Source organism: Malaclemys terrapin, chromosome 7, assembly GCF_027887155.1.
Source record: "Malaclemys terrapin pileata isolate rMalTer1 chromosome 7, rMalTer1.hap1, whole genome shotgun sequence".
In the NCBI taxonomy this organism is placed as follows: Eukaryota; Metazoa; Chordata; order Testudines; family Emydidae; genus Malaclemys; species Malaclemys terrapin.
Window position 1 is genome coordinate 83765013 of NC_071511.1, and position 27414 is coordinate 83792426.

A 27414-nucleotide genomic window follows, 5' to 3' on the forward strand; every position below is an offset into this window, starting at 1 on the left:
ACACATAATTGTAAGTCACAAGAAAGTAGTTCCTATTGCTGCTGCTCACAAACAGTTGTAGGGGAGTACCAAAAATATCTCCCATAGAAGGGTGTTTTGCTAGTAGAAAAGGAGGAAGACTGGGCCTCCTCTCACAAGTTTGTTGCTGGCCTTGAGGAGGGGCTGCTGAGTTCTCACCTGGAGAAATAAACTGAGGCAGATTAGTTGGGGACTGGGTGAATTGGTAGGAGTCCGGAGGTTTAAATTGATGATGGTTTGTCAAGACTCAGGAGAGATCTGGTACAGACAGTTTACTGTTGGTCTTCAGGTAATTTGGAGGGAGTAGGGTAGTTTACTGGATAAAATTGATTGGGGCCAGGTGGCTTGTTTGGGAGGGGGCGGAGGTTAACATACTTATAATATACATCTCTACTATCTCAAAAAGACATGCTATTAAAAATGGGCCTGATTCATCCCTGGTGTAACATAGCAGAAATCAGTGGAGTTACACTAGGGATAAATTTGACTAGTTACAAATTGACATAATCTGTGGTGGTGTTTAAATGTATTACATCACTTGTATCTCTGGGTACATAACAGCTGTTCAACTTAATGAGATACTATTCCTTTAAGGAGTAGAAGGAAGTGTGCATGTAGGCATCCAGAGCAGGGCATGAGCACGCTGATGTCACCATGCACGTGGAGCTACAAGAATCAGGCTGTGTAAACAAACTTGTCAATGGTGTTATACCAGGAATAAATTTGGCCTAATGTCTCTAATTTTAAAAATCTTAATATAAAATTAGGAAATTGTCAAACTGGACAAATATGCCCTTGTAATATGACGCATCTAAAATGCTTTTAGTAAAAACACTGGTTAAAAGAATGACTTGTAGATTTGTGTCTTTTTAAACTTCAAAGCCAACGGAGAAATTAAACTTAACAAAATTTATATAAAAATGAAGACTTCTAAATAACAGATCACTCTGGTTGATTTCAGTAACTTTTTTTTTTTAAGCTAAGATTTATTCTGGCTTTAGGAATTCTTCTGTGAATCCAAGCCTGTTAGGTGCCGCGCTCCTTACGCTCCCATTGAAGTCAATCAAAATCAGTTTACTTCTCTGTTTGGACAGACCTGGAGAAATAGCCTAGTTAGCCCTAAAGGCAACAGCAGCTGTCTCTCTATGCAGCTGAGGAGTAGCGTTGATGTGACCTGAAGGGAATCATGTCTAGTCCTTCTCAGGCAGGAGATAGACCATATTTTGGGTCTGTAAGGATGGACTGATCATGTAAAGCAGGTAATCAAAGAATGAAATGAAAAGTGAGGTGTACAAAATAATTCTGTGACATTTGAGAGCTCTTCACAGCAAACACAAACCTTCAATCTATAATATTTTGAAGTTTTTATTGATTGTGTTTTATTTTAGCTGGCATGCTGCTCACAACTGTGAATGTTTGTCTAAGCATTTGCATTCTAAGCTCTGTTTTTAGTCACTTATTACTTTCCAAAACACTCACCTTTCAGACTGAATTTTTCCAGGCTTAGTCTCTGCCTGAAGGTTAATTTTTTTTTATTACGGTTTAGTTTAAGTGGTTCAACCACTTTTTTTTTTAAAGCAGAAAAACAATTTCTGTGAAAACACATGCAACATTTCAACTTTAAATATTTTTAGTGCAGAAGTAGCGTGGGGTAAAAAACCTTATGTTTTAGAGGGGAACAGTTAATTCAAAAGTGCTTTGGACTATCTTAGTAATAACTTTTCAGTTTGAGTGATGCGCCTTTAAAAGTTACTTTGGGCCAATAGAGCAGTTGGTACCATTTTTTAGTACAATTTCACAACATTAGGAGCAAAGGTTGACTGTACTGAACATGGAATAAGGCAGAGCTGCACACCTCTTGTGAGAATGCACCAGGCCATGCACACAAAGTGTACACATTTTAAAATGATTTTATGCCAATATTTAAGAGGGTTTTTTTGTTCTTGTGGCACCATCTAGCTGTCATGTCTTCCAACCTTTTTATCATTCATACCTATTTAGCTAAAATTGTGGAAGGCTTTTTATGGTCTTATTTTCAAAATATTGACAAGCGTGGTTATCAGTCTCATTCACTGTGCATACTGTAAATTGTGGATTGAGGGCATTAAATCTTGCAAAATGCTAAGTGCCCATATCTCCTATTGAAGTCCTGCAGAATTAAAGGTGCTCAGCAGTTTGGAGGATTGAGCCAGGAATCAAGCAGCCTTGCCTCACCCAGGATGTGATCCTACAAGCTGCTCCACATGGTAGACCTTTGCATCAGGGCAGAACAGATTTCGGGATCAGGACTTTGGTGTCTGATCTAGCATCTGCCAAAGTTATTTTTTGCCATGGATTTTATGGGAGAAGGATTGATTCATCAGTGCACATTGCCCACAGTGCTTCATTCATTGTGCACACAGTAAAGTCTGTAAACAGTTTAATTAACCAATTTCTGCAGTTACACTATTAGACAGTTTAGGAACAAATTCAGATTTGGCTGCTTACACCAAATCTGGTGTATTCATGGAGAATAATATGGGGAAATTATGATGTCATGATGTAAGTCAGTGATGAAGCCTCATCTGGAATACTATGAAGGACTGGTCATCCCATCTCAAACAGAATATTGCAGAATTAGAAGAGGTTCAGAGAAGGGTAACGAGTATAGCTAGGGGCATGAAAAACTCATAAGAAGAGAGCCTGAACGGATTGGGATTGTTTACCTTAGGAAAAGAAACTAATGAAAGGAGACATAATAATGACTGGTACTGAGAAGACAGATCAAGAGCTTCTGTTCTCCCTGTCTCGAACACAAGAGCAAGGGTACAGTCAATTAAATTAGAAGATAGCAAATTCAAAATTGATAAAAAGGAAAAAACGCTTCACCACCACTACTCCTGGACATAATTAGACTGTGGAACTCATTGCCACATTAGGTTGAAGTCAAGACTTTAGCAAGATTTAAAAAGAGATTTGACATTGATATGGCTAACAGTAACAAGAACATCCAGAGTGATACTAAATGCTAACAAAAGTCTTGGAAAGGATATCAAAACCATATGCTTTGGGGCTTAAGCCAGTTGCTAACTGCTAGAAATTAGCTTGAGATATAATGTGAGGGCTGATTTTCCCACATCTGCTTACTGGGAATAGGCAACAAATGATGGATCACTTGATGATTACCTGTTCTGTTCATTTCCCTCTGGGGCTCCTGGCATTGGCCACTGTCAGAAGACAGGATACTGAGCTAGATAGACCTTTGGTCTGACCCAGTATGGCTTTTTTTATGTATTGCAGAATTCTTACATCTTCCTCTGAAGCGTCTGGTGCTGGTCACTATTGGAGACAAAATACTGAGCTAGATGGATCTTTGGTTTGATCCAGGATGGCAACTCCTAGGTTCCTAAATCTGAATTTGGTCCATAATACTATGTACCTGGATTTTTAAAAGATAGTTTATATGAAAGTTTCCTAGGTATTTTTTCCCCATCATGCAAAGCTCTGACTTTTAAAAACATATGTATACACAGAAACAAAATGTTGTTTCATTAGTGCATCCAAGCATGGTAAAATTAGGGTCCTAACCTAGTCCTTACATTGTTTGTGATTGTTTCTGGTTATTTGCCTGAATGGTACACATTGTTTTCTCCCTTGCAGATGTGTTTTTGAGGGGTCACTGCTCTCTTTCATGATGTCATTAAAAGACTGCTATAATTTAAAGAACCTACATCTTTTTAAATGCTTCCAATTTCTCTTTCTCCTCTTAAAAGATTCTATTAGAAAAACATGAGTGTCATAAACAAACATACTACTTCTAAAATACTCTAGTATAAAGAAAATAGTATGTGGAGGATTTTTTATATTTATATTATATGAAGAATTAAAGTAAATTCAAAAATATATGGCTTTGTAACAGCTTGCCCGTGATTTGGGGGCAAATCCAGCAACTGCTGCTCAAACAGAACTCCCATGGAACTCAATAGGAGTTTTGCCTAAGTAAGGACTAGAAGAATTAGCTCTTGGTTAGCTTCATAGCATTGTTATATTTATATATGGGGCATTATTTAAATCAGTGGAATCATTCCACATTTATACTAGTATAAAGAAGAGCAGACTATAATTGTAAGTATCTGGCATTTGCTCCTAGCATAGTATACAAGGAAAGGATATAGTTAAAACTTAAACCATTCCTTTTCCCCCTTTATTTTTAATGTAAATAACAAACCAGCTTCAACCTGTAGTGGTCTATTCTAGAATGGTTCTCTACAGGACCCTCTGTTCCCATTCTAGTTCCTTCTACTTCAGACTCAAGCCCTTTACTGCTCCTGGAATGGAGACAATAGGACCCATCTGGTCTTGTCTGCCAGGTGAGTCATCAGAATAGTTTTACATCTCTGTGCGTGGTCCTAAAACTGACAATTTGTTAGACTGACCCATTATATTTGGACGTTGACTAATTACTGTAAACATTTTGAAATTAGATTGTTTACCTGCTACAAAAGTTAAGATGATGTAAAGTTACATTAAATTGCCCTTGAGAGGTCATGCCATATGCCACTCTCCATGAGACACTTTTATCTGAGGCAAGGAACAGCATTGGATGAGTTGTCTCTAGCTCATTGCTGGAAAAGGGAGAGTCACTAATGCAGTGCAAGGAACACTGTCAGGTTAAAATAAAACCTTATGCATAAAAAAAAATCCCTAATCTGTGCTTATTCATAACACCAGATCATTAAATAGAAATAATTATAAATCACGTTTACATATGTGACATCTGGCAATAAACCAGAGGAATATGAATTTGTAAACATTTGTTGACAGTAGAACCTCAGGGTCACAAACACCAGAGTTATGAACTAACCAGTCAACCACACACCTAATTTGGAACAGGAAGTATGCAATCAGGCAGCAGCAGAGACCTCAATAAATAAATAAATAAATAAAGCAAATGCTGTACAGTACTGTGTTAAATGTAAACTACTAAAAAAATAAAGGAAACGTTTAAAATTTTGTTGACAAGGTAAGGAAACTGTTTCTGTGCTTGTTTCATTAATATTAAGATGGTTAAAAGCAGCATTTTTCTTCTGCATAGTAAAGACTTAATACAGCTTTGAAACAATATTCAGTTGTAAACTTTTGAAAGAACAACCATAACATTTTGTTCAGAGTTGTGAACATTTCAGAGTTCCGAACAACCTCCATTCCCGAGATGCTCATAACTCTGAGGTTCTACTGTATCACTATCACTTGCTGAATGTGCAGGATTTTCCAGCTCCTCCCTCGGTGTGGGCACTGGCTGCTAGTAGGGGCCCTGGTGGTTTGAGGAGCATGTGCCAGTTTCTTTCCCAATGGTCTGATAGCAGGAAGTGGTAGGATTGCCAACTTTCTAATTGCACAAAACTGAACACCTTTGCCCTGCCCCTGCCCCATCTCTGAGGCCCTGCCCTTTCTCTGAGGCACCGCCCCCACTCACTCCATTCCCCCTCCCTCTGTTGCTCACTCTCTCCTCCCCTCACTCACTTGCTCATTTTTACCGGGCTGGGCAGGGGGTTGGGGTACAGGAGGGGGTAAGGGCTCTGGCTGGGGGTGCAGGCTCTGGGGTGGGACTGGGGATGAGGTGTTTGGGGCACAGGAGAGGGCTCCGGGCTGGGGAGTGAAGCTGAGAGGTTTGGAGTGGGGGAGGAGGCTGAGGCAGGGTGTTGGAGGGTCTGGGCTGGGGGCCAGGTTGGGGCCAGAAATGAGGGGTTCAGGGTGTGAGGGGGCTTGAGTTGGGCAGGGAGTTGGGGTGCTGGAGGGGGTTTGGGCTCTGGGCAGCACTTACCTTGGGCGGCTCCCTGGAAGCGGCAACATGTTCCTCGGCTCCTAGGCATGGGGTGGCCAGGTGGCTCTGCGTGGTGCACATACCACACTACCTCCGCATGCAGCTGCTGCCCCCGCAGCTCCCATTAGCTGCGGTTTCTGGCCAATGGGAGCTGCTGAGCCGGTGCACAAAGCGGGGGCAGCATGCAGAGCCCCCCGGCCGCCCTTGCACCTGGGAGCTAGAGGGACGTGTTGCCACTTCCATGAACCACACGGAGCCAGGTAAGGAGCCTGCCAACCCCGTCAACTGGATTTTTAATAGCCTGGTTAGCTGTGCTGACCAGAGACGCCAGGGTCCCTTTTTGAACTGGCGTTCTGCTTGAAAACTGGATATCTGGCAATCCTAGGAAGTGGGTGTAGGCAGTCCTAGTGGGGGAGAAATTTCTAATTCCTCTCCTCTTGCATGAGAGTGTGTTGCCCTTTGTTGTCCTTCACAGTCCAGTCTTGGATGTGTTCCTCCTTCCCCAATCCATTCTCCGCTTGTCCCAACATACCCCTTCTAACAATTCAAGTCCATTTCTGTTCGGAAATATCAATTACTTCTAGCTTGCTCTTTCCCAGATAGACCACTTCTACCCTCCAGTTCATCACTTTTTACTGACCATCCCATTGTTTGTGTTTGCTTCTTTCTCCCCCACTATTTTATCATCTCACCTCCTCTCCACACAACATTTAATCCTTTGCTCCCTCTTTATATTCCTCACCCAAGCATTTCATCCCTGAATTCCCCCACCCCTCACTTCTCATTCTGTTCTTCTTCCCATCCCAGCATTTCATAATTCCCCCCCCTCCCCTCCACCATTTAACTCTTTCCCCACATCAAACCTGCAGCATTTCACCTTCTGTCCCCTACCCCCTACTGTGGGCATTTTAAGCCTTTTTTCCATGATCTTTTATTTTTAGAATCTTCCCTTGTTTGCCTTCAAGAAATGGGAGAGGTGTGGGTCTCTTGGCTTTTCTCTCCTTCCTCAGCAGAATCTTTGCAAAGAGGAACATACTGAAATCTTCTTGTCTTGGTCCCATGCAAAATGATGGAGTATCTAGCCTGAACTCCCTTGAAGTGGTGATTGGGGTGTGCATGAGTGCAAAACAGTAGTCTGAGCCTCCCCCACTGAGTAGCTGCAGCAAGGGAGATAAACTGAGATCTTCACGCACCCCTCCAGCCCTCAGAAAGTTAACCCTGGAGTCCTCTCTCACATTCTACACTAGTGGGAGTGGGGGAAGGAGGAGATGCAGAGTTAGTCCAAAGTATCTGGCTGTAAGGGGGAAGGGAATTCTTGCAGCTCTTTTAAAAAAACAAACAGCATGTATGTGTGTGGGGTATTGGTTACTATACATGCTGTGGTATCAGGCAGTCCCCTCAATATATCCAGCCAGCTTTGATTGGTTGCAGAGGAATGGGGTAGGCAGCCACTTAGGCCTTGTCTGTACTTAAACATTTTGCCACTTTATCTTTGCTGTCATCATGAAAGCAGCAAACCCCAAATCCCACCCCTCTGTAGACCGATATAGCAGTGAAAGAATGCTTATATCAGTGGAAATGCATCTAGACTAGGGCTTGTGATGGTATACCTACACAGCTATGTTTAAGTGTAGACCAGGCCTTAGAAGGGGGTAAACAATAATAAAATACTACTTCCTCCGTAGATGAATACATACTCTGTAGATGAATGAAATATTTCTTCCTCTATAGCTTTCCCTATAGACTTGTAGGAGGATCAAACTCTGTAGAGCTGGTCAGCCTAAGTTTACTGTTAAGCTTGTAATTTCCATACTTTTTAATGTTTAAGTTATATAAACCAGATCTCAAACTTTTTTAAAGTGTGGAATACCTTTTAATAGAGAGATTATCTTGGAGACTATGTCCCACCTTTCAGGATCTCATAATATCCCTGTGACAACTACAGACACTGCTTTTGTGGAAAACTGTTCATACATTTTCAGTGTCTTAAATATGAGTTCAGATTTCACTGAATTCTGCTCTTCTTTTATCTCTCCGCCTCCCTCTCTCCCTCCCCCTCTCTTCTGTTCCTCTCTGTTGCCCAGTGATCCTCTGAAAAAGCTTCTGTGTTGCCTGGTCTCCTCCTCATTCACATAATCTTGGGTGCTGGAGCTCGGGGTGCTGCCGCACCTCCTGGCTTGAAGTGGTTTCTATCATATACAGGGTTTACAGTTTGGTTCAATGGCTCTCAGCACCCCGACTATAAAAGTTGCTCCAGCATTCCGGCACATACTTGCATCTTGTTCAGTCCTCTCTCCTTGTACATGCTCCTTTTCTGTTCAGTTTCCTTCTCCCTTGGTTCATTGGACTTAGTTCCTGCTGGGCTTGTTCTCTTCCCCCCCGGACATCCCTCTGACACTAGTGGCTGACAACTCAGGTCCCTGAAAGTAGCTTGTTATTTCTTTTACTACTACTGTGTAGAGCGCTGGCCGCTAAGGGCAACAGACATGCTGCCTGCTCCTTGTTTCAAACTGCTTCTATGAGTCTGGGCTCTTGATTGAACCAAATAGCCTGGAGGCTTGCAAAAGCTGTTGGAAACTAGGGGAGAGCCAGCACCTTGTGATTAATTAGCTAGCTTTCTGCAAACTACTTGCAAGTGCTTCATTGACCGTGCTTTGGGATCTGCTGACGTAAGCAATTCTGACGTTAAGTCTTGAAACTCAGATCATGCAGTCAAACAAAAAAATTCTCTATCACCAGCATTCAAACAACCTCAACTCCAATTCTGGATTTATGTTGCTATTTCAGGGTCTGAACCAACTTCCACTGAAAGCAATGGTAGTGTTCTAATTTTGTTGGGTCCTGGACTGCTTATATGCCTTTTTAACATAAGATGTGGGTAATTGAGCATATGTGTATATTATTTATTCTAGCATCATGTTTAATGGCTTGCTATGACAGGAATGGGGTTTCTGTTTTAATATAGTGGACGTATTTTGATGATTTGGGATATGTTTAGCCTATGTTCATATGGTAAATTTGTTTCATTATGTTTGTTTCATTAGGTGTACATAGAACAGGGGTCTCAAACACGCGGCCTGGGGGCTGCATGCGGCCCACGGGGTTGTTTTCTGCGGCCCGCGAGCTCCTCATGCCCCCCCCCCCAGCTTTTACCTAGAGCGGCTCCAGCCTGACGCGCACTGGGGGAAGGGCAGGCTCCCTGCCTGCCCTGCCCCCTGCTGCTCCGGGAAGCAGCCGGAACATGGGGAAGGGGGAGCATAGAGCTCTGTGTGTTGCTCTTGCTTCAGGCAGCGCCCCCAGCAGCTCCCATTGGCCGTAGTTCCCCGTTCCCGGCCAATGGGAGCTGCTGGGGGTGGTGCCTGAAGCAACAGCAACACACAGACCCCTGTGCCCCTCCTCCCCAGGTTCCAGACACTTTCCGGAGTGGTGCGGGGACAGGCAGGCAGGCGGCCTGCCCCACCACCGGTGCGTGTCGGTCCGGAGCCCACCCCCCGAGCCCCTCCTGCAGCCCAACCCCCTGCTCTACCCCGCACCCCTCCTGCAGCCCACACCCCAACTCCCTGCCCTGAGCCCCACACCCCTCCTGCCCTCCCTGGGGGCAGGAAGGGGGCAGAGTTGGGGGTGGGGATTTCAGGGAAGGGGTTGGAATGGGGGCAGGGCCTCATGTAAGGGGTGGAGTGGGGGCGGGGCCAAGGGTGGCGGGGGGAGGTGTCAATAATGCGGCCCTCGGCCAATGTACTAGTCCTCATGTGGCCCTCGTGGTCATTTGAGTTTGAGACCCCTGACATAGAACTATTTTATCAGTAAAAGACTGATATTTGGATGTGCTTATATACCGTGGAGATGGGTAATTTATCACAATGGTTCTCAACTTGGGGTCTGCAGATTGTGTCTAAGGGGTCTGCGAAAGGTGGTCATTACCATAGAATAGTGGTTTTCAACCTAAGATTTCCACCTCCATTCAAAAATTTAGGGTTCCACAAACTTAGGTGCTGGAACTAGAGGTGCTGTCGCACCCCCTGGCTTGAAGTAGTTTCCATTATATCCAGGGTTTACAGTTTGATTCAGTGTCTCACAGCACCCCCACTATAAAAATTGTTCCAGCACCCCATCTGCAAATGAAAAAAGGTTGAAAATCACTGATTATCACAACTAAAACCCTGTAAATTTATATTACATAGATGATACAAGTACTCTTGAAGTGTTAACATATCTTTGATTGTTGTGGATTGTGTAAGGTAGTATGAAAGACTAGGCATTTTACAACCATTGTATACATAAGAATAAGTTATTACAGTTTTTATGTACCATTCTAAGACAGAACTATGTGATGAATAGATAATGTTTATATAGACTTTGTAGTTATTGTGAACGTTCTTTTACAAGGGCAGAGTTGAGCATATTTGGTTGCTCATTGGGATGTTTCTGTTTAATAGTCTGTCCATTAACTAAATGTTAAGGTTGGTGTCAGCACTGTTTAAGTCAGGGGTTGGCAACCTTTCAGAAGTGGTGTGCCGAATCTTTATTTCTCCACTCTAATTTAAGGTTTTGCGTGCCGGTAATACATTTTAATATTTTTGGAAGGTCTCTTTCTAGAAGTCAATAATATATAATTAAACTATTGTTGTATGTAAAGTAAATAAGGTTTTTAAAATGTTTAAGAAGCTTCATTTAAAATTAAATTAATATGCAGAGCCCCCCGGACTGGTGGCCAGGACCTGGGCAGTGTGAGTGCCACTGAAAATCAGCTTGCGTGCCGCCTTCGGCACACGTGCCATAGGTTGCCTACCCCTGGTTGAAGCAATCTTAGTTTGTCATTTCCACACTATATAGTTGAGATTTTTTTTTTAAAGAATGGGTTTAAAGTAGGGCTGCCAAGCCATTAAAAAAATTAATTGGGATTAATCACAGTTTTATTTGCACTGTTAAACATTAATAGAATACCATGTATTTAAATGTGTTTGGATGTTCTGTATATTTTAAAATATATTGATTTCAATTACAACAGAATACAAAGTATACAGTGCTCACTTTATATTATTTTTATTACAAATATTTGCACTGTAAAAAAGAGAAAAGAAATAGCATTTCAATTCACATCATACAAGTACTGTAGTGCAATCTTTTTATCATGAAAGTTGAATTTACAAATGTAGAATTATTTTTTTGTTTTTGTTTTTACATAAGTGCACTCAAAACAATGTAAAACTTCAGAGCCAGAAGTCCACTCAGTCCTAGTTCTTGTTCCTCCTTTTAGAGGCTTTTTGGCTTATTGAAGGGGTAAGATATTTTTATCTCAGAAAGTCAATATTTTGGAGATGGGAGTGGTGTGAGTTGTGCAGGAGAAGGGTGAATTCTTGATGCTGCTCCTCTTGGGTTGGGTTTTTGAGCTCGCCAGGCTCACCTCCTGCCTGAAGAGGAAGAGAGTTTCATCTTAGAAATCTGCATTCAGTGATTGGGGATGGGGAGCTAGCAATGACTTGTGCAGGAGGAGGGTGAGCGAGGTGTCTTGCTTCTGGAAGGCTGCTTTCTGTTACTGGGCTCACCAGGATTGCCTCTTTTTACTGAGCTAGGGGGGCTTAATTTGTAATGAAAGAGGTATTGGAGATCAGGCAATTAGGTGCCGGGGATCAAGCAATTTTTTTACATTCATAGCTGATGCAGCAAGCCCAGAGCTGCCGGGGCTGAATTAAACACTGGTGGACTCCCTTCAGCTGAGCGAGCCCTTGTTTGCAAGGGAGGGTAGATTTTACCTCAGGGACTCGGCATGCGGCAGGGGAGGAGAGGCTGGTTCAGGGAGGCTAAGCTCGCCAGGCCCCTATTCTCTATGGGGTACCTCCCGGAGCGAGGGGGTCGGCTGGGGGCAATGAGACATGGTACTGGGGGGAGGGGTTGGTCCCTGGAGCGAGGGGCTGGCTGGGGGCAATGGGACATGGGGTGGGTTGGTCCCTAGAATGAGGGGCAGGCTGGGGCATGGCGGGATCAGGATCCCTATCTCTCCATCGGAGCCGGGATGGGAGGCACTTCCTCTTCTCATCCCACCCTCTGGAGGCAGATTTGCACCTGACCCAAGGCTGTCCGGTCCCTCTGCAGCCAATACCTCACTCAGAGGTATGCGATTAATGCAGTTAAAAAAATTGAATTAATTTTGTTTTCAGTTAATAGCAGGCTTTAACTGCAATTAATTGACAACTCTAGTTTAAAGATGTCTTTTCTTGAATTCCCCTTAGCAACATTTGCATTACAGTAGCACTGGGTGTGAAAGGCACCGTTGAAACCTATGGGAAGAGACAAATCCCTGTCCCCCCAAAATTAGTCTAAATAGATAATACAGACAAAGGGCAGGAGGGAAAACAGAAAGACAGAGAAGCGAAGTGACTTGCCAAAGGTCATGTAGCAAGTTCATGACAGAGTAGGGAAAGAACTCACGTCTCCTGACAAGTTCTCTATTCATCATACCACTGCCTCTCTGAGTTTAACTTAAACTTAATGTTCATATAATAAAGTTTTTTTTATTTAATTTCTATGTTTTTAATTAAATTTAGCACTCAAACAAAACAATGTAAAACTTCAGAGCCTCCAAGTGCACTCAGTCCTACTTCTTGTTCAGCCAATCGCCAAGACAAACAAGTTTGTTTACATTTACAGGAGATAATGCTGCCCTCTTCTTATTTACAATATGTCACCAGAAAGTGAGAACAGGCGTGGCACTTTTGTAGCTGGCATTGCAAGGTATTTACGTGCCAGATATGCTAAACATTTGAATGCCCCTTCATGATTCAGCCACCATTCCAGAGGACATGCTTGTTAAAAAAATAATATTAATTAAATTTGTGATTGAACTCCTTGGGGGGGAAATTGTAGGTCTCCTGCTGTATTTTACCCGCATTCTGCCATATATTTCATGTTATAACAGTCCAGGATGATGACCCAACACATGTTGTTCATTTTAAGAGCACTTTCACTGCAGATTTGACAAAACACAAAGAAAGTACCAACGTGAGATTTCTAAAGATAGCTACAGCACTCGACCCAAGGTTAAGAATCTGAAGTTCCTTCCAAAATCTGAGAGGGACGAGGTGTGGAGCATGCTTTCAGAAGTCTTAAAAGAGCAACACTCTGATGCAGAAACTATAGAACCCGAACCACCAAAAAAGAAAAGCAACTTTCTGCTGGTGGCATCTGACTCAGATAATGAAAATGAACATGCGTCGGTCCGCACTGTTTTGGATTGTTATCAAGCAGAATCCGTCATCAGCATGGACGCATGTCCACTGGAATGGTGGTTGAAACATGAAGGGACATATGAATCTTTAGTGCATCTGGCACGTAAATATCTTGCAATGCTGGCTACAACAGTGCCATGAGAATGCTTGTTCTTACTTTCAGGTGACATTGTAAACAAGAAGCGGGCAGCATTATCTCCTGCAAATATAAACAAACTTGTTTGTCTGAGCGATTGGTGAACAAGAAGTAGGATTGAGTGGACTTGCAAGCTCTAAAATTTTACATCGTTTTATTTTTGAATGCAGTTTTTTGTACACAAGTCTACATTTGTAAGTTCAACTTTCATGATAAAGAGATTGCAATATAGTACTTGTATTAGGTGATTTGAAAAAACAACAACTTTATTTTGTTTTTTACAGTGCAACTACTTGTAATCAAAAATAAATATAAAGTGAGCTCTGTACATTTTGTATTCTGTTCTGTAATTGAAATCAATATATCTGAAAATGTAGAAAATACCCAAAAATATTTAAATAAATGGTATTCTATTATTGTTTAACAGTGCGATTAATCACGATTAAATTTTTTAATTGCACAATTAATTGCAATTAATTTTTTTAATTGCTTGACAGCCCGATAAAAATATAGATGTATATTGACTCTGTCCCCTAAACAATTCTGATCTAAAAATCAGACTTGCATTTATTACGGAAAACTTCAGACCAGGAGTTCCTTAAAATTAAAAGTTATGGGAGATTGGGAAGGCAGGATAAGCCTTACATTGAATATTGGCGGCAACAACCTTAACGTCTGTGGAGCAGTGACCACTACCTACATAACGTATTTATGTGACACTGACAGCAAGATTGTGTGCTTTAGGCTTAGCGCTGATTATGGTGCAATATGTAGTTACACCATCCCAGAAGGAATTGTGACTCAGAATCCCAGTTCCTCTCCTGCTCTTCTCCGGCTCGGGGGAGGAAAAGTAACTTAGAATACCCCTTTCTAGATACAGGTTACTTCCCTCACCTTTCACCTGGCCAAGTCTACTGGCCAGCATGTGGGTGGAGAAGCAGTAGCTCTCTCTGGCTGCTTCTTTGGGGTGGGCAGATGTGTGTATTAGGTGATCTGTTCCTGAGGCGTGATAAGAGTAGGTCCTACATGGCCTTATGGAGGTAGGTCTTAATCCTCTGTGCAGCCACATGTAATCAGGCACACTCTTGTCCTGAATCATATGGGGGAGGAGGGCTGTTAATTAACTTGAAACAAATTGAAGTGAACTGAGGCTTCTTTTATATATTTGTGTACAAATAATGAGTCAGTAAAGTGTGAAGTTTCCTTGGTCTTTTGCTCTTTGTCCACTTTAGCAAGATTCCCACTTTGAAAGGACTATAGAGTATATGCAAATTAAAAGGGTGCTCTGTTAATATTTGATAAAACTCAAATATTCCTATTTTTGCCTCAGTGTTTTAAATATTTAGCATTAACTGAGACTTTAATATAATATTGATATACAGACTTTTATGATTAAATTTAAAAAATCTTAAACTTTTTTTATTTCAGATTCAACTCTGTATTATGACAGAGAACAGCAATAAGAGTATGCAATTTTCTACTGAAGTGAAAAATTCCTTCAAGAGCCCATGATTTTTTCCACTACTCCTTTTACATATCAACTACTTGATAGACATGGCTCACCACGCCAGACCTTCCAGATTAGTCAAAAAGGAAGCGTTAGGCAAAAGGAAAACTAGTGAAGGCAAAAAGAAATCCAGCCAAGTGAAAAAGAAAGCCAAGAAGAATTCCAAAAAGTCTGTGAGTTCTGGAAAATGCAAAAAGTCAATCCAAGAAAAAAATGATGTAAAGAAAAAGCAACAAGAAAAGAAACCACCTTTGAGCTCATCAGTTAGATTTCTCAGGAGTAGTGTAACTAGAGCTTTATCTGGAACATCTTGGGTAAATATGGAGAAAACAGATAATATTCTCCTTCATAACCAGGATTCTTTAAACGTCAATGGCTTTACAATGTCTCTTCGTAGCAGATCATTCTCCCATAGACTGTCCCAAACTGCAGTAATTACAAAACCCAAGAAAGTTACAGCACAGAAAAGATTAGAAAAAACCCTTACTATATTGGACGAAAAAAAAGTTGAAGCTGATGAAAGGGTTTTGAAACAAGATTCAGCACAAAATGAATTAACTCCTCTCAACATTCTGTGTGATACAGACATTGAGCCCTCCTCCATTAAATGTGATAGTCAAGACAAAAAGATAGGGAGACCTGAATCAAGTGTCTCCACTTCAAAGAGTCTACCAAGCATTTACAATCCAGAAGTATTAGAGGAGGAGTATGAGTGTGAAGAGCCGCCCTGTGGGTGGACATCAAGTAAGATCAATACAGGTAGCTCAGATGAAAGTTTTGCTCAGAATTCTGAGCTTGTTCCCACACCTTTTCATTCTGACTCTATAATCACCTCTGAATTAAATACAAAAGACCATTTAGAAGATTCAGGCTCATTTGCAGAATCCCATGTAAAGATGAACTTAGATTTGAAGCCTGTTAATAAAGAACCCACTTCAAATTCTGCTTCTTTAGTTACCACTGAATCAAATTCTATCATATATTTAGAAGATTTGGGCTCATTTGTTGGATCCCATATAAAAACCAACTTGGATTTGGTGCCTGTTAATAAAGAACCTGACTCAAATTCTGACTTGTGCTGTAAAAGAGATGATTCAGAATCTGACACACAAAATCTGGACACAGTTTGTGAACCAGTTAATCTTGCAGTGCAGCAGCCTGTTAATTACATTGGTAAAGAAACTTTAGTTCTGGACTCAGGTTATGTCCCTATTTCATCATCAAACACAGAAAAAAGCACAGAAGCCTTAATCTCTACAACTGCGGTCTTCAAAGAAAATACTGGACATTCCTCTGAAGGCTCTATTTCAGGGTTGTCCTCAAACACAGGAAGTTCCACTCTTACCTCTGACAGAGAGATAAATGTGCATTCACCAACTGATTCAAAACTGCGGTATAAGGATTCTTCATCACAATCAGGAAGTGTTGGAATAAACTTGAACTCCGTTCAGGACAACAGGAGCAATAGCATTGGTTCTGCTGAGGCTTCGGAACCATCCACCTTTACAAACCCAGTTTACAGTTACCCTCTCTCATATTCATCTTTGCTCCCTATGTTAGAAAAAAAGAAACGAAGACGGTGTGGGGTATGTGAACCTTGTCTGCGGAAAACTAATTGTGAGGAATGCAGCTGTTGCAGGAAACGCAAAACTAGTCACCGGATATGTAAAAAGAGAAAATGTGAAGAACTGAAAAAGCCGCCACCGCCAATAATGCTGCCTTTTGAGGTAAGCAAGAAACAGAAACAATACACCTACGTAAGATTTGAGGTCCATTTGTAAAATTCTTAAAAATATTAGTTATTGTGTAGATTTGGACAACATATTAGATAAAATTTAACCATAACAATTGAATATACTTCCCCAGTTATAAGCCTTGAAGATTAGAGTGAGCTAGTGTTTCTGTTGCTCATACCACATGCATTCATATAACTAGAGGTGGGCATAACTTTTAGTCTGCTGCAAATCTGGTCACATTGGCCAATGTGAAAAAGTAGGCCCAGAGATAGTTAAACTAATCAGGGGCCGGAGAAAGCAATAAAGATTTAAGTGAAGGGTTTGAGGTGGGCTGGATCATCCTTCACCACATTGTGAAATACCAGGTGCAAATGCCTGGATTTTAGGACGGGGGTAGCTTGCTCTGTATTTGGAATTCTAGAAAAACTGGTTGGTAATAAATAAAATATGAACAAAACTACAACAAACCCCCCTGGCTCCATATTCTATTTGCATTCTCCCTCTAAATCTCTCCTTCTTTCTAATTGCCGGTCCCTTTGTTTCTTGCATCTAACTCATTCCTGGTTACTCAGCCAGGTCTCATACCTCATCCTACCCATATATTCTTTATACCCCTAATCTCCTCTCTGGTCCCTGTTCTTTTCCCTCTATGCTCTTTCAGTTCCAGTGGTCTATCGTCTTGCTCATCCCTCTCACAAGTTTCTGTTCTCCACTCCCCAAACATGCTTAAAGCCTTCTGCTGTTTCTGGAGGCTCTCAATCTCTGTCTTTTCTCTTCATCCCCCTGTTCCATCCTCCCTCACAATTGAACCCCCTTAATCCATCCATCGTTTGTCCCCTGAACTTCCTCTACTCCTCTAGCCCCATGAATTATCGGTCTCTTATAAATCCTCTGACTCTAATACATGATCTCACTACCCCCACCTATTCTCTCCAGTCATCTGCTCCCAATCTATCCTCTGCCCACTAGCATCCTGCCCCCATCAGCTGATCCCACCACTAGAGCCCTACGTGGATACAAAATTTGCTAAAAATGATCCGCGGATACCCACCTCCATCTCCTCTGTACTGCATAAGTATAGCTAATTAAAAACAGATAAGTGTTTATTTTGTGAAAAATTTAAAATATGTATATTTGATTTTTTTCATGCAATTTTTAATGTTTCAACAAAAAAAATTCTAAACAATGTATTGTTTTGTTGGGGGAAAATACCACCTTTCACTTGTTTTTTTTTTCTCAGTGTAAAAAGAGAGAGGAAAAAAATTAAAAGTGAGAGACAATCAAATCTCTGGGCCAAATTTTCAGATCCTGCTAAGGTCCCTTTGTGCTGCTGGAATAATGTGAAAGGACTTTTAAACCAACCCTAAAGGGAAGTTGAGGATTCCTTGGATGTAGAATGCTCTGCTGGTATAAATTTGGCATAGATAGCTTTATGCCACGTTACTCCCCCCATCCCTGGTGTAGGGGAAAGGAGGGGATACTTACAATTTTTCTTGGACTGTAATATAGTCACTAGAGAACTGTTCCAGTTGGTGTAAGTTAAAGCAGGCTTGAAGTTACTCTACTTGTGGTGGGGACCAATTTCACCTCTGGCCAGCCCCAAAGTTGGAGGAGGCAGAAAGGTAGGGTAAAGCCAGTTTTGACTCTTGCATCAAACATGAGTTTAGGATACATGACAGTGCCCTGGGAAAACTTCTATTGTATGTCTCCACCCCACAACCTACAAGATTTACAGATATGTCAGTTCCATTTCTTCAGAGTAGGCAAGTAGGCAGAAAATCCTTACACCAGTGGATGGATGTGATTATATTTATATATATATATATATATATATATATATATATATATATATATATATATATATATATATATATATATATGTGGTTTTTATATAATGTTGGAGTGGGGGATAAAAAAAATTAAATAGCTGGCCTCTGAGTTCACTGTGAATGAGGTTTACTATATGTGTGTCACATGACCCCTTCTGAGAACTTAAAAAAGGAATAAACAAATTCGGGCAAGGCCAATTTAGAATTTGATTTGAAGATCAATGAATAACAAGCCAGTGAAGAGGATGGAGTATGGGGAAACTCCCTGCTTCCTACAGCAAAAGAGTAATGTAGCAGCAACATTATGCTCTTCCTTATTTTTAATGAGTATGGACTCAGGAAGACCTTAACAGAGAGCATTGCAGGAGATGAGATAATAAGGTGATTAAGGCATGAAAAAGGATTTTAGCAGAGGCAGGGTCAAGGAAAGGATGAATTCCAGCTTTTCTGTCAATCTTTTTTTCCAGGCTAAACATGCTTTTCTTTTATTTTCTTCTTGCATAGTCTGACCTTCTCTTTGTATTCCTGCTTTGCTTCTTCACCTCTTTTTCTTTAAGCCCCCTCTTTGCCTTCTTAATTATATCCCCTTTCCCTTTATGTTCCTCTGCTCCAGCAGTTTCATTTTCTGGTGTACTTTTAGAAAAAAAGGGGTATATTTTATACTGTGCATATCCAATTGTTTTAAAACTACAACCCAAAAGGCCTCCTTGCCTCTTCAAGTAGATGGCAAAAAATACTTTTCACCTTGTAAAGTTTCAGAAGACTGGGTTGAGCAAAATGTGTACTCCTGCCCTTTGGGAACACACCATTGGATAATTTCTTGTAAAATTATATTTGAATGAAATACAGAGATTCTTACTTTGAATATTTGTAAACAACAAATCCTACTAGAACACAAAATTGTCTGAGAAACGGAAAGAAATTGAACGTATTTCTGAAATATAAAAATCTGGCAGGGTCTAGGAGTGTAGTATAGCTGAGTCCTGAGGAGGGTAGTGGGGGAGGGGTAGCAGTATTTTGCAATGCTCAAAAGTTACTTTTCAGATAAGATAGAAGTGTTAGCTGCTCAGAAGGGAATCCCTGGCTGGCGAAGGGTTTAAGACTGCTCTGGGAGTAGGTTTTGTTTTTCAAGTGGAAGGGAATTGAGAAATGCCTTAGGACTCTGTCCAGAGTGTAGAAAGTAAAATAATATATTTTTTTTAAAGAAGGGAATCAGGCTAGTTTCAGTAGATTGCTGGTTGCAAGGAGTCATAGGTCTGTCCCTCATGTAGGTGGAATGTGAGTATTTTCTTGCACTGGAGAGCAGGGGGATAGCTATTCTCATCCTTAAACTACATTTTATGCCAGATGTTTCCCCTCAAAAGAAGGATTCTCCCTTCTAGTTGAAACTAGACAAAGTGCTAGAATTACATTGTACCATGCACAAAATGCACACTGAAATCCGTGAAAGTCTGCATGTGGAATTACTTCAGGATATGTCTTTGAAGATACAAAGCATGGGTTAGTTGTCCTTGCTTAACGCAAAGGAATAATGACTTTTAAGATCATATATGGATTTACCTTTGGAGACAACAAGACCCAGCTGGTAGAGTCCATGACTGAGGTCTAAAATCTGAGTGCCGTTATGCATGCACAATCAACCTAGAGAGAATCAGTTTCACATTTGGAGCCAATATTAGTTACTATTCTGTTACTTTAATTAATTTGCACATAATTGAGATATAAGATTTGAAAACTATATTGGGCATGCATACATCTTTTTGAAATAACATCCACATAAACTTTCAGGAATACTTTACCTTGAGGAATGTAATAGATTTTGCAGAGACATGACATCATGAAAATCTGGTTAAAGCATTGTGGGCTCTAGTTCATAGATTGTATGTGTAATACAATTGTTTTTATGTAATACACCTCATTTTGATGGATTCATGACATTTTGTTATGAGTTGGCAGTACAAAGGAAAGAATCTCAAATATATAGGATAAAGGGTATATAATTTTTTTTATATTTAACAAATACTATGCTAAGCTTTTAAAAATACAATAAAGTTTTTATATTTAACAGATCTCACAATAAATGTTACAGAAACACTTTATTAATTATTATGAATATGTACCTTTTACATTTTGTCTTGTTTTTATTCTAATACAAATTGCTGTATCATTTCAGCACGCAATATAGATATTTTGGGTTATTTCACAGCTATCCTCTACCAAAACAGGTTATTTGGTTTCATTCAGTAGTTTGTTTTGTTGCTGTTGAGTCTCAATGTAGGTCTGTGTTGTTTGGAAATGTTGTAGGATCTACTAGGGAAAATTCAGCAGTGCTGTAAAGTTGCAGATCATGCTCAAGTGGCAAGGCGACAAAGTTGTGTAACTTGCTTTGATTTGGCATTCAGTGTACATGCAAAATAATTATAGTTTACACTAGTTTGGTATTCTATGTGGTACTGAGTGTTGAAGATGAGGGGGTATTCATTAAATAGAAGCTGTGAACTTGATATCTAATCATTTTCAAAGAATGATTTAAAAATAGTTTGAACATTGAACCTTCCTCTAAGCCTCTGTGCCATTTTTGTTAATTAATTTTTTTTTTATGTTAAACATATTTTTTCCCTGTTGTTATGTTAAAGACCCACACAAACAACAGGGGAAAGTGAAACCCAAAACTAATTACTAAAAACCCAAAACTGTTACTCTGAAACCAAAACTAATTGTACACCAAGAACTCTCAAATTCACATAGCTAACAAACTAGAGGGAAATAGTATATTTCTCTCCCCCCGCCGCCAGAATAATTTTACATGTTACTTCTAGTAATAGTGGGTAACTTTTTTAACTGATGGAGGATGGTTCTGCTTAACCTTACACTCTTATCAGTTCTATTTCTTGCTACACACACACAAATTAATGTGATTGCCTGAATTAAAAAAAGTGAACACTTGGCTCTAAAAAAATGAAAATACATTTCTGCGGGACCATAAAATCTTAGGTAACTGAGGGTACTAGACAGAATTAAACCACTGCATATGTACATCTTTATAATTTTTAATATGGTTTACCACATGTATTTTAACATAACATTAAATTTGAATACCTTATGTCACCCAGTCCTATCAAAACAAATTAGGGTTCAGGTAGCTAATATTATGCAATAAACAAATAGCAACAATACCTCTAATTTAACTGATACATTTCAAAATGGACTGTGGTGCAAATCTCCATGTTTACAGCTGTAGCTGCCTAATTTGCACCCACAATCAAGTAGCTAGACATGCATATACTTGGATTTGTATGTTATTCAACTGCAGCTGCAAAATGGGGGCACTTCTCTGTTGCAACTACTATCAGATGTAAATTTCCCTTTATTTCCAGAGGCAGTACACAAATGTACAGCCAATTTTCTGGCTGAGACATATTTACTGAAAATTCTTTAGTGAAGTTTTAAGTAAACAGTAAATTATAATTGTCCAACTGGGCCTGATGAGACCCAGTCTGTTCCAGAGCCCTCTGAGGTCAATCCCAGTCTTTGCTAGAAGTTAGGCGTTTTTGGATCTAGGCCCTAGTTTTTGTGCAATACCTGATTCCCTTTTTTAAAAAAAGAAAAAAATAGATTTATGTTAAATCTAATGAGAGATGTCTTTAAACCTCCCTCGCTGTGGCTGGGACACGTGGAAACTAGTTTGCTAGAGTCCTTAATCCAGTTTGTTCCCTACACTATCCAGGGACGGTTTTTGTTCATTAGATAATGTATTAAAAACACAGTGGATGCAGACGGAGTATTGAATAAAAGCTGATGTGCGCCGAGAGGGGGCCTGCCTGGGGCCCAAGCGAGCTGAGAGCTGCTCCTTACAGACTCCCAATAAAACCTCAGCAGCGTGCTGAGCACAAGGGCACAAGCCAGCGCAGGACGCGAGGCGGGGGTGTTAGCAAAGGAACGCGCGGCCCCCGGCAGCAGCAGACAGTGACTGACACCCATCAACGCGTGGTGGGCAACGCGCCTGCTGCATCCAGCGGGGGCCTGTCCAGCCTGGGGCTGTGTCCTCGCATCACCTCCGCCTCCTTTCAATATCGCTAATATGTAGCCTTGCCTTATAAAGTCAAACTGCACCGTACCTTGCCCCGGGGGGAGGGGTGCGCTCAGCGGAGCCCGCTGCCTGAGCCCCGGCGGCAAGAGCGGGGCCAAGCCGCCGCCCGGCTCCCCTCACGCCGACCCAGGCTTGTCGCCTCGTCCCCACACGCGAGCCGGGCCAGACCGCTTGCTGCGGGGATATCGGCCCGGCCGCGGCGCTGCGCTGCGCTGGGGAAGCGAGCTCAGCCTCTCCAGCGCGCGCCGCGCGGGGCCGGATCCGCCGCCGCGAATCCATGTCGCAGCTTGTGCCTGCCCTGTGTCCTCTGCTCAGAGCAAAGCCCACATAGGAGACCCTTTGTTTAGGAAGGGCTAGGCAGGGAAGATCAGTTTGGAGCGGCTGGCCTCGCCTTGCCATTGGCTGGGCCCTTTCTGGAGCTCTTTTTGCGAGAGGCATGCCCAGCACGTCCCCAGCGTTGGCAGGCAGGGGCTGCTGCTTTTAAACACCATGATAATAATACCCAAAAAGCAGCCTCAAGAAGTGTTACACTGTAGAGGGTTCCTCTGCAGAAGGAAGCAAGATGGCCACCTCGTGGGTTTTTGCTGTGAAGAATGCAGAGCCTAATTAAGGCAGACTTTCAGAGGGGGAAAGGGTCTTTCCCTGCTACGTTTTTATAGCACAGCTTTTTGTTTTGGTTGCAGTGACTTTACAGTGTAAAGTCTCCATCAGTTCAAATGCTGCATATAAAGCATTATGGGTATTTACAGTATTACAGTTTTCTAATAAAATTGGGGATTTAATTTTTTAAGTTAAACTTTATTCTGCAATTTGATATTTTTTTAGGTGCTAACTGAAAACAAAAGGCCTCAGAGGAGAAAGCAAAGAGTTTTAAAGGTAACCAATCATTGCTTTAATAATACTTCCCTCCTCTTCCCCCTCCCCATTTTAAACCGTATTTTATTGTCACTTGGAATAGGAAGGCAAAGGGTTAACTGCTGGACATCAGTTCTTTCCAGATTTTCAGAGGATTAGCTCATTTTAAAAGCATAGGTTTTCTTTTCTGTTTATATATTATGTACATATTTGGATCTTTCTGCACAAGTCTGCAGGCTACAAAGCTTACCTTCTTCCAATGTGTTGAAGATTAATTCAAATTTCATTTAGTCATAGCTTAATATTTATATACTGAGAGTAAAAGTTTGGTGATTTTTTTTTCAGCATATAGGTTTGATGCGAACTGAAATTTAAATATTTGAAGTCAGAACTATATCATTACTAAAAAGTTATATATAGAAATATTTACTCAGGAATTCTTTTCTTATTTTAAAACTACAAAATAGTTAAAGAGGATAGTAAGAACTTGTGTACAGTAAATGAAAGGACCTTAAATAAACATGCTATTTATTTTTTATCCTACAAAGTGCACTTAAGTGTGAGAATTTTATTATTTATCTATACATTTTTTCACCATTCATATATTTTCAAAAGCTTTGGTACATGAGGAATTTGGTAAAAGTACAATACATTAAAATGTAATTTTATAAATGTGGACGTTTTAAAATGAAATTTCACCTATTTCACTTACTGCATGGTAAATGGATCACAAGAAACTACACTTGTATAAAGAAATTATAACTTATTCAGTAATACAACATTAAATAAAATGCTCAGATTAAGGAAAGAACAGAGTTTTTGAATTGTATTTGACTTGCAAATGTGTCTAACCTCGGGGGTCTGTTTTAATGTGGAAGCAGTTGTGCATTTTAAAACACCTCTTGCATCTTTTATAACAGTAATTGTAGTGGCACAATAGCAGTAAAAGCTCCACCTTCCATTCATTAAATGAATTAATCAATTATAGAACTAATATGTTTCATTAAATCATAATTATGTGTTAATTTTTCATTTTAATAATTGCTTTTTGTAGCACAACAGATATCAGAATTATAACTTGATTTCATTTTAGAAAATATGTGGTGAAAAATGTTTGATTGTAGTGTGAATTTTTTTCCTCTGTTGGTGACAATGATGTCTTTCCATAAATTAATTGTTGTTCAGTTCTATAATACTTAGTTGATATGACAAGTTACACCAATGTTGTCAAGGTGCAAAAAGAACAGAAGTCTGGCCTCTGTCAGAGGCAGCTACATTGTATTGAATATCTGCCCAGGGTAGGGCTTCACAGTATGTTTAAGATTTTATCTCATGTCCATTTGTCATTGTTTCTGATTTGGTGGCAGGTTGCTATAGAGCATGATGCTGTCTCTGTTGGCCCTTTTCTTTCTCACAGATTTATGCACAATTTTTCATCCTTGATTTTTAATGGAAAATCTTATTGATAATTTGAGGAAATATTTTCATGCATACTATATCATATGTTGGGCTTTGGACTGGAAAGTGCATTTCTGCTTCGATCTCTCCTCTGTTGAAGTGGTTGTACAGTTATTTCTCTCTGGTTTTATAGTGTACTTTGTGTCTTCTAGTTTTCACTCCTAGTGCATGGTTACTGAATCTGTATTTGGTAAGATTTGTTATTGGCTTATGTCAAGTAGTGTGTTTCTGGATGTGTTTGTCATTCTTCTAGAAGTACTGGATGTTGTTTTTCACTATATGTAATATGGAGCTGGACTCCCTTTATATCAGCTGCAATAAACTTTCCAAAATGAAATATACATCATGTACAGTCTGATACCCGATACTCTGGAATAGTAGTTTTTTCTGCCCCTCCTTTTTCAATTGATGGCTTTTGAAATGCCATAATAAACATTTCTGCAGTAACATGTATTGAATTAGAACACCAAGCTTTTATTTAATGATTAATGGCAGATGTATGAATCCAGCAAGTGACACTTAAAATTAAATAATAATCTACTAGCATTTTAAGGAGTTTCCTTGCAATGTGATTTTGATTGTAATGGTAATGTAAACTTCCTTTAAAGGAGAATTTGTAGCTTTCTTTGTTCTAAGGAAGAATATGATAGTTTGTGTTTCTAATTTTTCTTAAGGTATGTCTACACTGCCCACGTTACAGCGTTGCCGCAGCAGCACTGTGACATGGGCAGTGTAGGCACGCTTTATTGCTGGGGAGAGCTCTCCCGGCAAATTTTTTAAAAACCCACCCCAAAAGAGGGGTGGTAGTTTTATTGCTGGGAGCGCGGCTCCCAGCGAAAAGCACTGTCTATACTGCCGCTTTTCAGTGCTAAAACTTTTGTCTCTCAGGAGTGTGTTTTTTCACACCCCTGAATGACAAAAGTTTTAGCGCTAAAAGTGACAGTGTAGACACAGCCTTAGGGTATGTCTACACTACGAGAGTAGTTCGATTTTACTTAAAGCGAATTTGTGGAACCGATATTACAAAGTCGAATGTGTGTATCCACACTAAGGACAGTAATTTGACTTTGTGAGTCCACACTAACAGGGCAAGCGTCGACACTGGAAGCGGTGCACTGTGGGCAGCTATCCCACAGTTCCCCCAGTCCCCGCTGCCCATAGGAATTCTGGGTCGAGCCCCCAATGCCTGCTGGGGCAAAAAATGTGTCGAGGGTGGTTTTGGGTAACTGTCGTCATTCAGCCGTCACTCCCGCCCTCCCTCCGTGAAAGCGCCGGCGGGCAATCAGTTTGCGCACTTTTCTGGTGATTGACAGCGCAGATGCCACAGCACCACGAGCATGGAGCCCTCTGCGATCATTGCTGCAGTTATGGCCGTTGTCAACACCTCGCACCTTATCATCCACCTTTTTCAGAGGCAGATGCTGAGAAATCGGGCGAGGAGGCTATGGCAATGCGGTGAGGACATTAAGTCTGAGAGGGGCACAGACCTCTCACAAAGCATGGGACCCCGCGCCGTGAACATCATTGTGGCAATGGGTCATGTTGATGCTGTGGAACAGCGATTCTGGGCCCGGGAAACAAGCACGGACTAGTGGGACCGCCTAGTGCTGCAGGTCTGGGATGAATCACAGTGGCTGCGAAACTTTCGGATGCGTAAGGGAACTTTCCTGGAACTTTGTGAGTTGCTGTCCCCTGCCCTGAAGCGCAAGGACACCCGGATGTGAGCAGCCCTGACTGTCCAGAAGCGAGTGGCCATAGCCCTCTGGAAGCTTGCAATGCCAGACAGCTACCGGTCAGTCGCGAACCAATTTGGAGTGGGCAAATCTACCGTGGGGGTTGCTGTGATGCAAATAGCCAACGCAATCGTTGAGCTACTGCTCTCAAAGGTAATGACCCTGGGGAAACGTGCAGGTGATCATAGATGGCTTCACTGCGATGGGATTCCCAAACTGCGGTGGGGCTATAGATGGAACTCGCATCCCTATCCTGGGACCGGACCAGCAGGCCAGCCAGTACATTAACAGAAAGGGCTACTTTTCAATGGTGCTGCACGCACTGGTGGACCATAGGGGACGTTTTACCAACATCAACGTCGGATGGCTGGGCAAGGTTCGTGACGCTCGCGTTTTCAGGAACTCTGGTCTGTTTAGACGGCTGCAGGAAGGTATTTACTTCTCGGACCAGAAAATAATTGTGGGGGATGTGGAGATGCCTATAGTCATCCTCGGGGACCCAGCCTACCCGCCAATGCCCTGGCTCATGAAGCCCTATACAGGCGCCCTGGACACTGAAAAAGAACTCTTCAACTACCATCTGAGCAAGTGCAGAATGGTGGTGGAGTGTGCTTTTGGACGTCTGAAGGGGAGATGGAGAAGCTTACTGACTCGCTCTGATCTCAGCGAAACCAATATCCCCATTGTTATTGCAACTTGCTGTGTGCTCCACAATCTCTGTGAGAGCAAGGGGGAGACGTTTATGGCGGGGTGGGAGGTTGAGACAAATCTCCTGACTGCTGATTACGCCCAGCCGGGCGATTAGAAGAGCCCAGCCGGACGCGCTGTGCATCCGGGAAGCTTTGAAAGCTAGGTTCCAGAGTGAGCAGGGTAACCTGTGACTATTACGTTTGTTTAAACAGAAGCTGAACCTGCCCTCCTTTCTCTACCCAGTTAATGTTGACTATCCTCTCCAGTTACCAACCCCCTTCCCCCCCCCTTCCAACACACTTTTAAAAATAAAATATATGAAACTTTTTTTTA

The 27414-nt window shown here is 41.3% G+C and overlaps 1 protein-coding gene across 2 annotated transcripts in view; it reads left to right on the top strand.

Annotated features, from left to right (window-relative positions):
• Nucleotides 1-27414, top strand: part of TET1 (tet methylcytosine dioxygenase 1) — a 149279-nt gene that overhangs the window by 1395 nt on the left and 120470 nt on the right. Inside the window, exons 2-3 of one of the 2 annotated variants that reach the window (XM_054034170.1) lie at nucleotides 14612-16417; nucleotides 23171-23221. In XM_054034170.1, the coding sequence (XP_053890145.1) occupies nucleotides 14738-16417; nucleotides 23171-23221 (1731 nt within the window). In that variant the 5' untranslated portion in view covers nucleotides 14612-14737. Of the gene's footprint in view, nucleotides 1-14611; nucleotides 16418-22961; nucleotides 23085-23170; nucleotides 23222-27414 lie in introns of those variants that run through there. The other variant, XM_054034171.1, reaches the window with a different exon arrangement.